The sequence below is a fragment of the Hypanus sabinus genome, chromosome 17, assembly GCF_030144855.1.
Source record: "Hypanus sabinus isolate sHypSab1 chromosome 17, sHypSab1.hap1, whole genome shotgun sequence".
NCBI lineage: Eukaryota > Metazoa > Chordata > Chondrichthyes > Myliobatiformes > Dasyatidae > Hypanus > Hypanus sabinus.
The window spans coordinates 65,941,885-65,959,428 of NC_082722.1; the positions used below are offsets into that span (position 1 = coordinate 65,941,885).

Here is a 17,544-nt window from a genome sequence, read left to right on the forward strand (position 1 = left end):
GACATATGCCGGTGATATTAAACCTGATTCTGATTCACTATTTGACACACTGTATCTAGATGCTTTCTTTGGAGGGGCAAGGAGGAAAAGGAAGAAACATAGGGTAGATTTAGGAAAAGCAGAAGACCAGGTGAAAATACTTTGCAATACCGGATTATATCTTTTAAGAGCTATGTCTCGGAGGGAGTTCAAGCAATAGCCTCGAAGATCCAGCTCCTTGAGCATGTTATGTTCAGTTGCAAGAACCAAAGCCTGTAAATAAAATTGAGACACTTTAATAATAAGCATTTTCCCTTAAGCTTGGGTCCCAAACATTTAGCATTAACGAAAGTCTAAGCAGTTGCAAAGAGAACTTACAGTCCAAAGTTCATACCAAAAATAGAAAGGCAAGTAGAAAATAGTGATTCAATAGTATGAAAAATACCAGCCTTTAAATAAACTGAAATCACTTCAACATGTTAATTAGAAAATAATTAAAATTATATGTATAGAGAATTGCACATTAATCCAAAAAACCGTTTGGATAGGAATAAAGAATTGAAAGGAATAAAACTTAGCCATATTTGCAATAAAAAATATAATTTTCTCCAAAGGGAGGTGCCAAAAGGATGTACTTTATTATCTGTTAAATTATTTGTGACATTTCAAATGCTTTCTGCAAATTCAGTTCTTGCAGTTATAGCATTACTTCCCTGACGTTGCTTTTTGCTAGCCCATTTCAAAGAGGAGACGTTTTAAAATTTGGAAATATATTAGTTGTAGAAACTAACTATAAGGATAAGCAGTTAACCAACTCAAAATTTAAAAAAAATAAAGGACGATTTATCTCTTAAGTTATATTCCCTGCAAGATACAATTAGAGGCCAGTTTATTAGACTTCATTAAATCCTTAGATTAAAAATACTCAGTAAACAAATATTTGGCTATCAAACCAAGTAATTCCAAAATAAACTGTCATGCTGCATTTCTAACTTTATCAAACAGAACTTTTCATCAGCAAACCCCTTTCTTCGAGTATTTTAGACTGCCAAAGATGGTATCTCATGAATGACAGCAATTTGGCTTGCATTTTCAGTGTTTCTCAAGCAGACACACTTGAGAACATTTAAAATGTTAATTTTTCATGCTAGGAATTGAAGGTTGTGAACACCTAGCAAGAGATCAAGATTAGCTCTGAACTCCCCACTTCTTTAAGGTTCAGACACTTAGTAAATAAGCATACAATGCCATTGTCTGAAAACAGATGATTCAACAGTACACATCAATTAATATGATACCCCAAGATGCAAAGTGTATGGCAGTGATGCAGCAGTTAACTTATTGCATTTGTAATTCTCAGTCAAGTTCAAATTCCAGTCTGTCATCTTTAGAATTTAAATTTAATTCATCATCTATAAACAGAAAGCAAGCAGTCAACAGTAAAATCAGTAGACCATAACATGTACATGCTGGAAGTCTGAAATAGAAACAAAACTGAAAATGCATAGCAGATCAGGCCCATCCATGGAGGAAGTAGTACAGGGCCTTGTAAAATTATTCAGTCCACAACCCTTTGTTCATATAAATGAGTATTACAACCAGGAATTTTGATCAATTTGACTGAGAACTTTTATATGTGAATCACATGATTCTCATTCCCCCCCCCCCCCCCCCACCACTCCCCACCACAGTTAAGCCTAGAGAACACGGAAGATTGTAAAGCATGATAAACCAAAAGTTCAAAACCTGACATGTCAGCGGCTCGAAAGTATTCATCCTTCTTTGTTCAGTATTTGGTTGCACCAGCTCTCACAGCTATTACAGCCAGTAGTCTTTTTGGACAAGTCCCCATTAGCTTTGCACAATGTGATGGAGAAAGATTTGTCCATTCCTCCTTGCACAATTGCGCAAGCTGTGCCAGGTTAGTTGAGAGGTGGTGGCGGACAACAATCTTGAGGTCTTGCCAGAGATGTTTGAAAAAAGTTATGGTCAGGACTCTGACTGGGCCACTCAAGAACACCAATTTTCTTCATTTGAAACCACTCCATAGTTGCTCTGGAAGTGCACTTGGGTCACTGTCTTACTGAAAGATGAACTTCCTCCTCAGTTTTAGCTTTCTGGCAGAGGCTAGCAGGCTGTTATCCAAGATCTCTATTTAGGAGCATCAATCCTGACCAGATTTCCAATCCCTGCTGCTGAAAAGCATCCGCAGAGCATCTTGCTACCTCTACCATACTTTACAGTACAGATGGTGTTACCTGGCTGACATGGAGCATTAGATTTATGCCACACATACACAAAACATTCCACTTTAGTCCTACCCGACCACAAGACCTCCTTCCACATCTTTACAGCATCTTCTAAGTGACATTTGCAAAGTCTTTATAGCCAAGACAATGCCTTTTTAAAAAAAACATGTCTTATTCCTTGCCATTTTTCCATAAATACCCTTTTGTGCAAAGCTTTAGAGAATGTGGAGCCATGAACTTCATCTCCAGTTCCACCCACTGACTTCTGCAGCTCCCTCAGTGACTGGTGGTATCATAGCAGCTTCTCCAACAAGTGCTCTGGTGACTAAGTTTAGGGGGGGCAGCCCAACCTAGATGGTGTGGCTGTGGTTTCATATCCTGCCCCCCACTTTTTCATGATGACTGCAATGAGCTCCAAGGTGTGTTCAGTGCCTCTGAAACCCTGATTTGCACCTCTCCATCATTTCCCTGACTTGTCTTGAATGCTCTTTACTCTTCATTTTTGTTTGGTCTGTTGAAAATCTACCATACTGTTAACAGAGAGAGCGGCATTTATTCTGATGGATTCATTGAAACAGGTGATCCTCCAATTTTTGATATCAACAAATTGGGTGAATCAGTGAGGTAATACTGTATATAAGTTAGCATAATAATTACAAAGGGGATGAACACTTTAAGCATCAATTTTGATTTTCAATTTATTAAATTGTTGACTGGTTTCAGAATTTTTCTTTTGTTTTGACATGATACACAATGTTTTGTACATTAGTTCAAAAAATCCTACTTTAGGTTTTTTTTAAATTTAGAAAATGAGACAGTAATATGTGGGGCTGAACACTTTAAGGTACTGAATATTAACATTTCAGTTAATATTTTTGTTTCAGTACTGATGAACTGAAGTGCTAACTTGTTTCTCTCACCACAAATATCACCAGACTCTGCAGAGTATTTCCACAATTGTCCATTTCAGATTTAAGGCAGTATGTCTATACTTATGGCCAACTGCTTGCTTATTCACTGATTTTCTAAGGTATGAACACTGGGGAAAGTTTTTCAAACTTGGTCTCTTGAAAGAATTGCTGGGACTGTTAGTGGGAGAGATACAAATCTGCAATGGCAATTCTTTCTCTTTCTGCAGTTGCTGCCTGATCTGCCGAGCATTTTCAGCATTTTTCATTTTTCTTTTTTGAAAACTTTTTTGAATATGACTTTCACTCAATAGCCTGCTTTAGGAAAAAGCTGGTATCCTTGCCCAGTCTGGTCAATGTGACGTGAAATGGTTTCAAAAATGGCCCAGCAAACCACTCAGCTCAAGGCAATTGGGAATTAGAAAAATATTGCCAAGCTTGCCAGCAAAACCCAGATCTTGGAAAATGATCTTAAGAAAAAGCTGTACAATTTACACTTAATACTTTGATGCAGCACAAAGAAAGGCATGGATTTCTTGTAGAAAACAATACAAATATTGAACTTGGATTTACTATCCCTACTCCAAACTCCCCCGCCTTCCCCTCTTTGTTAATGTATTGAGAGGCATGCATAGAAATAGTACTGAAAATTGAAATAATGTTAGTAGAAGTTAAAGATTTCTTTTAAAATCACCCTTTTAAGACTTCTTTTAAAACAGTGAAATGTGTCATTTACATTAACTAACACTCACCTGATTGTGTGCTGGGGGGGCAGCCACATCTCCTGGTGCCAAAATAGCATGCCCAAAATACTTGACAAAATAATACAGAACACAAAAAGCAACAAAATGACAATAGCAGAACAAGCCTTTTCCTCACTCCCATGCACAACAAGCAAACTGGATAATAGGTAAATCCATTTTACCTGAGAAACATACACTCTGTACTGTGCAGCAAGGCTAGACATGAAAACATATGGAGTCTGTGGGTAGTAGACTACGTACGAAGGTCTTTGCTGGTTAGGTGGGGAATGATGTTTACCCCAAGCAATTCTGATCCAGACTGCTTCCTCATGTTCTAAGATGTTAATCATGACCTGAGGCAGGCAAAAACAAAACAAAATCAAGGACATTTAAATAAAATACCACAAAAATGTTAAATCAATTAGCCAATACACTTAAAATGAAAATACAAGACTTCCCTCATTTACTTTCTTCCAACTATCACACCTGCAATTAAGATGCAAATATATAATTAAGGCAACTTGGTTAGAACTCTCGGAAGTCAGGAAAAGTAATTGAAATCCTATTCAAGAACTAACACAAAAGAGAAATCTTTTATATAGTTATCTCCCTAAAGTTCGGGATTATTAACCGAAGGGAGAACATCATTCGTCAATCAGAAGCAATCAGGTCAGGCGACTTCTCTGAAGAGAGAGATACAAGACCATAAGACACAAGAGCAAAACTAAGCCATTCGGCCCATTGAGTCTGCTCCACCATTCCATCATGAGTGATTTATCTCAACCCCATTTTTCTGCCTTCGCCCTGTCACCTTTGATACCCTTAGTCATCAGGAACCTAATGACCTCTGTTCTAAAGATACCTAATGAATTGGCCTCCATAGCCGTTCGTGGCAACAAATTCCACAGGTTCACCACCCTCTGGCTTAAGAAACTCCTCATCTCTGATCTACTTTGCATTCTGAGGCTGTGCCTCTTACTTCTAGGTCAATGATTTTCCTTTTGTCAACTAACTTAAATTTCAAGTGTCTACAATATTTTGCTATATTAAATTTGAATTGGAACTCCATTATAAAAACAGCAACTCGTGCACATTGATTAGTCATTCACCTTCTGTCACTTGTATACCATTGACGCCAAATTTGACTGTAGATAGAGATTGCCACTCAAAAATACATTGAAGGAAAAATATTGGCTTGGAAATCAGGAACTGCTTTTATTTGAAATAGCACTATGGGATCTTTCCTGTTGACCTAAAGGAACAGACAGCATCTCCAAAAGCAAAATACTCCCTTAGTACCAGCCTTGACTGCATTTAAGTGCTGGTGCACAGAACTCAAACTTTCCAACATTACCGCTAATACTAACCTACAAACAAAACTGATTTGCTTTTAATACGCAAGAACATAATTTTAAGAAACTATACAAATTGAACTAAGAATAAATAACTATTTAAAGGAGTGTCACAGTAGCATAGCGGGTTTGCATGACACTATTACAGCTTGTGGTTATCAGAATTTAGAGTTTACTTCCAATGCTATCTGCAAGAAGTTTGTATGTCCTTCCTGTGAGCATGTGTGTTTCCTAGCGCAACCTAAAGACATACTGGTTAGTAGGTTAATTGGTCATTATATATTGTCCTATGATAAGGCAAGGGTTAAGTAGGTGAGTTGCAGGGTGGTGCAGCTTGTTGGGCCGGATCTGTTTGTTCCATGCTTTATCTCTAAATAAAATTGGAGCTGTTAAGATCATAAATTTTGCATTCTGGTTGAGTGCAGAGCAGTTAATAATACGCTAGCTCAAATTGCCAGCATGTGCTAATAGGTTTCAGTATTAAACTGCCAGTAGTCCCTGCCACCTCCCAACATCATCTCCATGACAATGATTCTGAAGATCCGATGTCCTAAAGGGCATTTCAAATTGTTAGTTGAGCACTGCAATGCAGGAAATTGCTAGTAATATTTAAAGTATAACAAAAATTCAGCATTACTTCAGGAATTATGCTGGATAAAAATCAGTCTAATAAAATTGAGACTGATTAGTCCAAGTACAGCATCCTCCTACATTCGTATAGGGTAACAGTCAATGATAAAAGTAATTTCAATTTAATGAAGTTAGCTTTAATGTTTTTAATGGTTTAAATTAATTTTAAAACCAAACTTTTTTTAAAAATTACTTCCATTATCTGCAGATTGTTGGATTTTCATTTTAAAATATTTAGTTGACTTTCAACTAAATATTAAGGGTGCGCACGCGCGCAACTTATTTTGTTTCTCAATGTCATAGAGCATTCTATTACAAACATTCAGAGTCCTTGACAGTTTTGAGTGCTGGGAGAAAGCTGGGGATATGATAGAGCTGCAAAGAAAACCTGACAGTGGCTATTTGGGGAGTATGCCCACCATGCCAGTTTAAAACCATAACACAATGCTGTAAAGATCAGGAGAATCTAGGCTTGTCCCCAACTGGTATCCAAACTAGCACCTGCCACAAAACACGATTCCTGGTAGGTCAGTAAGCTTTTCCGCTTACATTTCTCATGAGCATTTCAAGATTTCTTCCAAAGGTCTCTCTGAAGACTTGCAAGTCAAATAACTTGGCTTCTTCTGCATCTGAAAAGAGAACAAGTCTGTCTCAGGATACTGCATCATATAGTCAGCACCTAAATATAGTGAAAAGACAAAGCCATAGCAAAATTAAGATTGTTACATCACCTTTTGAACTAAACATTTGGTAGGTACACCATCTTCTCTTCTTAGGGAATGCACAATTACCTACAAGAAAAGCCATTCAGAAAATCATATTTTATGAAAATTGCAGTCTTATTTCAGTGACTTGGTTAAACAAAGTTGTCCAGCACCCTTTTTCTTTACATACTAAACCACAGAGAATGAATTCCAATATTTTTGTCTTATTTCTCAAATGGACATACTGTTCGAGTATTATGGTTAACAATCTGCTAAAACGGTGACTAATGGTGGGTAACATTTTTGAAAAATATATACACATTGTAGCTGCACACTAAAGAGCATCTGAAGTGTAACTGGTGGAAGCTGTGAGCTACAAAATGCTGGGCATTGATGACTTCACAATAATATATTAATTATTAGTGCAACTATTCACACAAAATCCCCTTCACCATTATGCAAACACAAAATAACTTACACTGCTCCTACCCTTACAGTTCAAACTTCAAAACTTAGAACTTTATTAAATATCTTCCAAAAAGCAACCTTGATATTTAAACAGGAAGATAATTGTACAGGAACAGGCACCAGAACTAGGAAGACTGTTTCCCTATAGAAAAAAAGGCAACAAAAATCAGTGACTGAACTGTCTTCCATGCTCCTAAAATTAAGGTTGAGTGCAGGCATTGCAAACCAGATTGTGAAAAGACAAAGGAGGAAAGATTTGCACTTATCCATAACTTATCTTTCCATAGTACAAATCTTTCTATCTTGTAAACATTCAATTTTAACATTTGATAATATTTCAAGCAGAATGACTGAATCTGACCAGTCCAAACTGGAAAACATGCTTTGTGTAAAACTATCTTAATTGCAAATCCTACTGTGCAATGATGAAGAAAATAGTACTTACAAATAATATCTAAATCTGCCACTTGTTTGAGGGTTACACCATTTTCCTAGAATAAATTTTAAGACACAAATTAAAAAAAACAAGTTTTGGAAAACCTTTTACAGCTCTAGAAACAAATGAGCATGCAATATAAATGACCATAAAACATTTACTTGGCCACAAAAACTGCAATCAAAATGTACAAATGGATAATTTCAGGAAGTCAGTTCTCTATTATTTCAAATATATTCTTTACGAAAAGTGCAGTCACAGACCATTGAGAGGTTTCACTCACTGAAGAAAACAATCAATACCAAAACTGCCATAAACTGACAAGGGTAACAAGCTCATTAACTCGTTTTTGAATCTGTTCCAGCAGGACTCCACAGTAAGGAAATGGGAGATGTTTATTCAGAAAGGCAAAATTAGAACAGGGGAACAGTCTTTTCTCTTGCACAATTGATTGCTAGTTACTTTTTAGCTTCTTTATACATTTTGCTGAATGATGAGAAACCCCAAGCACAGAATGAATTTAAGAGGAAATAGCATTTCATTCTTCATATTGGCCCATATGATAGAAGACTTGCCAGTCATTAAGTAATAAATTAAAAATGCCTTACAACTTTAACTAAGGTTTAACCATATCTAGGAATATTTTAAAAAATTATTTCTTGCTCTTTCAAAGGTGCTGTTTCAAAATGAAGCAGTGACTTTGGCAAAAGGTGTAGTCATGGACACTCACATGGGTCCCAGCTATGTCTGCCTGTTTCTCAGCTACATGGAACAGTCTATGTTCCAAGCCTACACTGGTGACCATTCTGCACTTTTCCTACGCTACATCAATGACTGCATTGGTGCTGCTTCCCGCACCCAAGCTGAACTTGACTTCATTCGTTTTGTCTCCAATTTCCATCATACCTTCAAATTTACCTGGTCCACTTCCGACACCTCCCTCCCCTTTCCCAATCTCTGGAAACAACTCATTTACAGATGTCTATTACAAACCCACTGACTCTCACAGCTACCTAGACTACATCTCCTCCCACCCTGTTACTTGTAAAAATGCCATCTCCTTCTCTCAATTCCTCTGTCTCCGCTGTATTTGTTCTCAGGATAAGGCTTTTCATTCCAGAATGAAGGAGCTGTCTTCCTCCTTCAAAGAAAGGGGCTTCCCTTCCTCTACCGTCAACACTGCCCTCAACCACATCTCTTCCATTTCACGCACGTCTGCTCTCACCCCATCCTACCAGGGATAGAGTTCCTCTTGTCCTCACTTACCACTCACCAGCCTCCGCATCCAGCACATAATTCTCCCCAGCTTCTGCCATCTCCAACGGGATCCCACCACCAAGCACATCTTTCGCTTCCCCCCACTTTCTGCCTTCCACAGGGAGTGCGCCACCTACACAACTCTCTTGTCCATTTGTTCCTCCCAACTGATCTCCCTCCTGGCACTTATCCTTGTAAGCAGAACGAGTGCTACACCTGCCCCTACACTTCCTCCCTCGCTACTATTCACAGCCCCAAGGTCCTTCCAGGAGAGGTGACACTTCAACTGTGAGTCTGTTGGGGCCATATACAGTGTCTGGTGTTCCCGGTGTGGCCTTTTGTATATCAGTGAGACCGGACGTAGATTGGGAGATTGCCTCACTGAACACCCACCCTCCATCTGCCAGATCTCCCAGTGGCCACCAATTTTAATTCCACTTCCCATTCTGATATGTCTATCCATGGCCTCCTCCACTGTTGTGACAAGGCCACAGTAAGATTGGAGGAACAACACCTTATATTCGATCTGGGTAGCCTCCAACCTGATGGCACAAACATTGATTTCTCGAACTTTCAGTAATGCCGCCCCCCCCCCCCTCACCATTCTCCATCCCCTCCCCCGGTGCTCCTCCCTCTTTTTCTTTCTTCCATGGCCTTCTGTCCTCTTCTGGCAAGCTCCCCCCTTCTCCAGCACTGCATCTCTTTCACCAATCAACTGCCCAGCTCTTTGCTTCATAACTCCCCCCTCTCAGGTTTCACGTATCACCTCGTGTTTCTCTCTTCTCTCCTCCCACCTTTTAAATCTACTCCTCACTTTTTTCCTCCAGTCCTGCCAAAGGGTCTCGGCCTGAAACGTCAGCTGTACTCTTTTCCATAGATGCTGCCTGGCCTTCTGTGTTCCTCCAGCATTTTCTATGTGTCGCTTGAATTAATCTACTAACCCGCATGTCTTTGGAATGTGGAAGGAAATCAGGAGGAGATCCATACCGTCACAGGGAGAACGTACAAACTCCTTACAAACAGCTGTGGGAACTGAACCCCTGGTCATCGGCACTGTAAAGTGATGTGCTAACTGCTACACTGTACTGTCTCTTAGTTGAATTCTCCCAATGACATAGAAGACCTGCTGGAATCAAGTTTCTTTAAAGTGTGACAACACGGGGTTTAAAAACTCAGCCAACAGAAATGCCACCGATCTGTCACTGAACTGAATGTTAATTCACCACCCACCCTAAAGTCACTTTATATACTTTGAACAATACCTCACAAAGTGTAGCTAACTGCAAAATCACATCTTTTTTTGTGCTGCTGTTGAAATCTACACTTTGAAGTTGTTCTTCGGACAGAAGATCCCAGGTCTTCAACAACTCGGGGAAATCAACCATTCGAATCCTTGAAAGCACCTTAGTTATGTATTCCGCCCCATCCATCTCCAGAACCTACACGTGAAAACACATGCAAAAGATCAATGAAAATGCCCTGGCAATGGGCTCTGTAAGATGACAAACAGGCTTCAAAGAAACGCTCATAGTGGTTTAGCAAACGAGATGATGTGTACCAAGTACTACATTGTAGGCATTTGAAAGACATCACTCATGCAGTCTCTGCAAGAGACTCTAAATTTAGACATAAAAAAGCAATCTAGTGTTAGCGTCCTCTCCAGGTCAACATCCTAAGTGAGGCTCTAATTACACTCATTAGTTCACACCATGCACCCCACACCCCCATGGGCCTGACACACTATTCCAAGCTTTCATGGGATGATATCATCAGAAAGGCAGAGAAAGATTCAAAGATGTGCTGAAAATCTCCTTGGAAAAATATATATATAACCACCAGACTCTTGGAAATCCTTGGCCCATCGTTATTCTAAGTGGAGGAAGAGTATTTGGGATGATTTTAAGAATCATCAGTTCATATCGCAAGAGCACACAGAAACCTTTCCTAGGCCGTAGAGGCTCACCAGAGCTTTTCACTCAACTCGCCATGTGTCTCATATCCCATCTGTAGGGGGAACTTGCTGTTCCCACATTAGTTCCATCCTCAGGACCCACACAACTAGTTATCCTCAAATCTCAGAACTGAGGAGCATTACTAGTGAGCATGAAACTACACACTTAACTGCACAACATTGACGTGTTAAATGTAAACAAGCGCACAAGCCAGCTTCCTGGAGTAGTGACAGGGAACTTGCATTAAGCAGACTACTTTCAGAGACATTTGGAAATAATTTGCATGAGTACTTTCAGACACAATGCATTTTGCTTGAGAGGAACATGTTCATCATCACCGAGATTTTCCTACTCGGGACATTCTGCCTGGGTGCATTGCCGAAGTAGACCGATTGCTATGATCATTAGAACATTAGGAAGCACATGAAGATCAAGGTCGATAATATGAAATCGATGCTGATGACAGGGTTCTACCTCCACAGATTATGTTTGACCTGCTGGGTCCCTCCGGCACCGCGTTTTCTCGCTCCAAATCTCAGCTTCTCTTCCCCCCCCCCCCCCCCCCCAAACATAACAGTTCATGAGGCCAAGGGGATAAAACAAAGACAGCAAATCTGGGACCTATTGTCCCCAGTTAAATTAACTTTAAAAGAAAGCAACACACTTTGAGTGGAGACCTGTCCTGATGACAGTCTTCGGCTCGACTGTTTATTCCTCTCGGTAGATGCTGCCTGACCTGCTGAGTTACCCCAACATTTTGTGTGCGTTCAGCGTCTGCAAAATCTCTTGTGGAAACCGAGTCGTTTTATTAGGCGCAGCTTTAGGAGTCAGATTTTCAAAACAAAACTGCCGAAATTACCAATGAGTCAACGCAGACGGTTTAGCTGCAACCTCCGCTGGGTTTTGTAAGGGAAGTCCCGGCTAGTTTACTCAGGACAAGTCCTGCGCTGCGCTCCGCTCTCTGCCTGTACATATATTACAGACAGACCTCCCTCCACTTGCAATGCCTGCCCGAGTCTTCCCGGACCAGGCTCACCTGCTCGCCGCCACCCCACTCGCCAGAAGCCGGCCCGCAGTCAACCAAACCCGCGGCTTTTCAAATGAGCGCAGCCAATGGCTGCGGAGGCCGTTAGGCAAGATGGTCGCCCCGCCGGGCCGCTCTGCTACGACACCTCCCTCGACAGCGCCCCCAGTCTTGGCGAACGCATAACTACTGCACCCGTCCAAAACTTCCTCTCCTGAGGCATCCTTAGAAATACAGTAATTGTGAAACGTCTAAATGGAGCAGGGTTTCGAGTCTGCATCTAAACTTTAAACTAAATAGATTCTTTCCCTCTACAAATACTATTCGACTTCCAAGTTCCTCCAGCAGATGCATTTTAATTGGTTTAAAGAGTCACAGATTGTCAAATATTGGCATCATACTATAAGAGGAGATATTCTAATACCTCCCTTGTACTACCTCAATGCTGATGTCATGAAATGATCTGTATAGATGGCAAGCAGAATAAAATTTTTCACTGTAGCTCGGTACATGGGACAATGGTTAACCAATTTACCATTCTGCCACATTGTGAAAGGTTGTTGCCTTTATAAACTTTCTTCAGTCTTAGGTTGTTGGTGCAAGGATATCATTCAGAATTCAGATGACCACAAATGTTATTGACTGGTGGCAGCAGCTGTGGTGTTTGTTACAGTGCCTGGAGTGTACATGTTTTAGTGTAGGAGGCAGGGGGGTAACTTTATAGAGGTATAAAAATCATGAAGAGCATAATGGATGGTGAATGGTCTTATTGATCAGTAAGGGTGAAGGCAGGAGATGGGGCTGATCGGGATAAAAAAATCAACAATGATGGAATGGCAGAGCAGATTCGATGGGCTGAATGGCCTATTTCTGCTCCTATTGTCTTTCTTTTTCAATCCTTTTATTAATATCAACATGATAAGATTAATACATAGTTATTGGGATTACAAAATTAAAATGAACATAAAAGGATTCACAAGCAATAAGTACAATATAGTCTTCCCAAATCATGAATGATACAACTATCATATAAACAAAACCAAAAAAAACTAGGTATGTCATGTTGAAAAAAAACAGAAAAGAGAAAAAGAGAAAAAAAAATTATTACCGTAAGAAAAACTAATCTAACAAACTAACCACTAACTAATAATGAAAAAGGAAAAAAGGGAAAGAAAAAAAAAGGGCTGTTTATAGTATCTATAAAAAGACAAAGAATCATCAGTGTCCCCAACTCTGATCCTCTCAACATATATATAATCAAAACCGGAAAAACAAATAGGATTTGGAAAAGCTCTTAGCTTCATCCCACCCCCTCCGGTCTTCTATCATTTCGCATTTCCCCCTCCCTCCACTACTTTCAAATCTCTTACTATCTTTCCTTTCGGTTTGTCCTGACGAAGGGTCTTGGCCCGAAACGTCAACAGCACTTCTCCCTATAGATGCTGCCTGGCCTGCTGCGTTCCAGCAGCATTTTGTGTGTGTTGTTGTGGATTGGAACAGGGTCAAATTACAACATGTGAAAATATTGAATAAATAGCCTCCAAGTCTTTTCAAATTTAATAGAAGGGCCATATATGACACTTCTAATTTTTTCCAAATTTAGACATAACATAGTTTGAGAAAACCAATGAAATATGGTAGGGGGTTTAATTTCTTACCAGTTCAACAAAATAGATCTTCTAGCCATTAATGTAAGGAATGCAATCATCCAACAAGCAGGAGAAGATAAATGAATTGACTCCATCATTGGTAAACCAAAGATTGCAGTAATAGGATGAGGTTGTAAATCAATGTTCAATACCGTGGAAATAATTTTGAGAATGTCTTTCCAATATTTTTTCAAAAGCGGACATGACCAAAACATATGAGTTAAAGAAGCTATCTCAGAATGACATCTGTCACATATAGGATTTATATGGGAATGAAAATGAGCCAATTTATCCTTGGACATATGAGCCCTGTGCACAACTTTAAACTGTATCAATGAATGTTTAGCACATATAGAGGATAAATTAAATAATTGAAGAATTTTATCCCAATTCTCAATAGGGATAGTAAAGTTAAGTTCTCTTTCCCAATCATTTTTAATCTTATAAAAGGCCTCTGAATGTATTTTCATAATTATATTGTAAACATTTGATATTACACCTTTCTGAAAAGGATTTAGTTCTAACAATCTCTCCAAAATACCCGAAGAAACAAGATTTGGAAAGGTAGGAAGTACAGGGTATAAAAAATTCCTAATCTGTAAATATCTAAAAAAATGAGATCTAGCAAATTATATTTATTAGATAATTGTTCAAAAGACATAAAACAATTATCCAAAAATAAATCAGAAAATCATAGTATACCTTTAGTCTTCCAAGCTGAATAAGCTTGGCCCATAATAGAGGGATGAAAAAAGAAATTGGATACAATAGGAATTGCTAAAACAAACTGATTCAACCCAAAAAATTTCTGAAATTGAAACTATACATGTAAAATGTGTTTAACTATTAGGTTGTCAATTCTTTTATGCAATTTAGAAAGAGCAAAGGGAAGAGAAGTCCCTAAAATAGAACCCAATGAAAATCCTTGCACAGATTTAGTTTCCAGATTTACCCAATGAGGGCTAGGAGATAAATCCAAATCCCTTAACCTACAATTCAAATATTGAATATTAATTGCCCAATAATAAAATCGAAAGTTAGGCAATGCCAATCCACCTTCCTTCTTTGACTTCAATAAATATCTTTTACCTAATCTAGGATTTTTATTCTGCCATATATATGAGGAAATTTTTGAATCAACATTGTCAAAAAAGGATTTTGGAATAAAAATTGGTACCGCTTGAAATATATATAAGAACTTGGGTAAAATAATCATCTTAATAGCATTAATCTGACCTATCAGAGATAAAGACAATGGTGACCATTTAGTCAACAAACATTTAATCTGATCAATTAAGGGTAAAATATTAACCTTGAATAACTCCTTATGATTTTTTGTAATTTTAATCCCTAAGTATATAAAAAAGTCATTAACTAATTTAAAAGGTAAATTTCCATAAATTGGAACCTGTCTATTTAAGGGGAACAATTCACTCTTATTAAGATTCAATTTATACCCAGAAAAATTACTAAGCTGAGCCAATAATGAAATAACTGTAGGAATGGATTTCTCAGGATCAGAAATGTATAATAACAAATCATCTGCATATAATGATAACTTGCGTATATCCATCCTGCAAGTAATGCCAAAAATGTTAGGTGATTCTCTAATAGCAATTGTCAAAGGTTCCAGAGCAATATCAAATAATAATGGACTGAGGACAGCCTGCCTGGTACCCCAAAATAAATGAAAAAAGGGAGATCTTTGATTGTTAGTAAAAACCAAGGCTACTGGAGTGTGATATATCAATTTAATCCAGGATATAAATGTCGGACTAAAATTAAACTTCTCAAGCACAGTAAATAAATATGGCCATTCAACTCTATCAAATGCTTTCTCCGCATCTAATGAAATGACACATTCTGTCATGCTGCGTGAAGGAGTATAAACAAAATTCAATAGTCTCCTAATATTGAAAAAAGAATAGCGATTTTTAATAAAACTAGTTTGATCCTCTGAGATAATTTGAATTAATACCTTCTCCAGCCTGATCGGCAAAAACTTGGAAAAGATCTTGGAATCTACAGTCAATAGAGATATTGGTCTATAAGATGCACAGTCAGTAGGGTCTTTATCTTTTTTCAATATTAAAGAAATGGAAGCTCTATAAAAAAATTGTGGTAGTTTACTTAGTCTATGTGCTTCTTCAAAAACCCTGCATAACCAAGGAGAAAGAGTAGAGGAAAAAAACTTTTAAAAATTCCACTGTATACCCATCTGGACCTGGTGCTTTCCCGGAATTCATAGAGGAAATAACACCTTTAATTTCTGCATCTGTAATAGGAGTTTCTAATATTAAAAGTTCTTCTGATGATAATTTTGGAAAATTCAATTTCCCTAAAAAAACATGCATGATCATAAGGAAATTCAGAATGATACAGGGAGGTATAAAAATCTTGAAAAGATTTGTTTATCTCATCATGATTAACTGTCAGTTCACCATTCTGTTGATGAATCTTAATAATTTGATCTTTAACCAAAGCATTCTTCAATTGGTTAGCTAACAGTTTACCCGATTTATCATTATGTATATAAAAATCACTTCTGGTTTTCATTAATTGATTTTCAATCAAAGATGTAAGTAATAAACTGGGTTCCATTTGAAGCTCAACCCTTTGTTTGTAAAGCTCCTTACTAGGAGCAATCGAATATTTCTTGTCAATTTCTTTAATCTTATCAACCAATAAAAGAGTTTCCTTCTTAATATGTTGTCTCAAACCAACAGAATAGGAGATAATCTGTCCACGTATATATGCTTTAAAAGTGTCCCAAAGTGTTCCATTCTGCTCCTATTGTCATTGGATTTGGAGGCTTGTGTCCTCAATGACCCAGGGAGCTATGTTGGCTGGAGTCAGTGCCAAACAGGTCATAGGATAGAGGCCAGACTAAGACTAGTCCACCAGTCCTCCAGGTTCAAGGATTCAGCTCAGGGCTAACAACTCTGACTGATCAAACAAAATTGTTACAAAAACAACAATGAAGAATCCTTTTACATCTGAGTATGATAGTATTCCTGAGTCTCCACCCAGGACTTTCATGACTGACAGAGAGGAGTCTATTGATATGATGACAGAAGCCCTGAACAATGGGGACGAAGGACCTTCATTGCTGCCCTAAATGCCAGTGGCGTAATGGGCAATAGATAAGTCTTATGGTCTTATGTCAAAATAAATGGGAAGTTGACCATTGTCATCCCATTCTTCTCAGAATGAGGTACAGATTGATGATATTGTTATTTACAGTTAGACTTGGATAAACCTGTCTGATTGTCATTCCCTATAATGGACCAGACATCAAATTCAGGAATTCAGAAACCACCAATAATATTGTTAGCACAATTTAAGATGACACAGAGACCAGGAAAAATGGCCAAACACATGTTACACAAAACTTGGAGAAGAGAGAATGCACACTAATGGAATTTGAAGGTGATGAGAGAACTTTCAATAACTAGTGCACCTCAGTCTGATGAGAATGTTTATACAATGCACTTTAATTGGTTTAAAGAGTCACAGATTGTCAAATATTGGCATCGTGCCATAAGAGGGGATATTTTAATACCTCTATAGTTAACTGCCAGATTTTATTTGATAGATTCCCGTGGTTAAAGGTACAGGAAATTCCAGAAAAATTGCAGAGAGCCGCAGTAATGACTGTACATGACTTTACTTAATCTCAAAAAACCCTTATCACTCAGAGGGATTATGTAACAATCTCAAATTTGGCTGCATCCGAAAAAAATTAATCAGCTTCTTCCATTTCCTCTATGATGACAATCAATAGATTCAGCACCAACTCAGTCCCAGTGCTGACTGGGATTAAGCAAGGACGAGTCAATGCTCCAACTCTCTTCTCATTTATCACTATTGTCTTGATAAATCACTCAGATTTATCACTATTGTCTTAAATGACGGGAAATTTGGCTGCTTTGCTGCACAAGTTCCACTCTCCCACAGCAGCAGATCTTGTAGATTCCGCATTGACCTACCCGTCATCCTGGACTCTACCTACGGGGGAATAAAGGGCAGGAAAATAATCAAATACGATTGTTACTTTACAAACTCCAATCCGTTAATTAAAGGAACAACCTAATCAAGCGCAAAGTTTGCAAAAGTAAGCAGAAAATAAGAAAAAAAAGACCCAGGTTTCTAACAGATTCACTGCCCCTTTAAAGTTCTTGCGCGTTGATTAC

At 38.3% G+C, this 17,544-nt stretch overlaps 1 protein-coding gene across 7 annotated transcripts in view; it reads right to left on the reverse strand.

Moving 5' to 3' along the window:
• cenpn (centromere protein N) overlaps positions 1 to 17,544 on the reverse strand; it is a 113,288-nt gene that overhangs the window by 3,631 nt on the left and 92,113 nt on the right. For 4 of the 7 annotated variants that reach the window (XM_059993253.1, XM_059993250.1, XM_059993252.1 and 1 more), the window contains 6 exons: positions 9,989 to 10,165; positions 7,479 to 7,524; positions 6,593 to 6,652; positions 6,411 to 6,490; positions 4,062 to 4,232; positions 151 to 252 (listed from right to left, as the gene is read on the reverse strand). In XM_059993253.1, coding sequence (XP_059849236.1) covers positions 151 to 252; positions 4,062 to 4,232; positions 6,411 to 6,490; positions 6,593 to 6,652; positions 7,479 to 7,524; positions 9,989 to 10,165 — 636 coding nt within the window. Of the gene's footprint in view, positions 1 to 150; positions 253 to 4,061; positions 4,233 to 6,410; positions 6,491 to 6,592; positions 6,653 to 7,478; positions 7,525 to 9,988; positions 10,166 to 11,342; positions 11,489 to 11,537; positions 11,817 to 17,544 lie in introns of those variants that run through there. The other 3 variants (XM_059993254.1, XM_059993255.1, XM_059993256.1) reach the window with 3 other exon arrangements.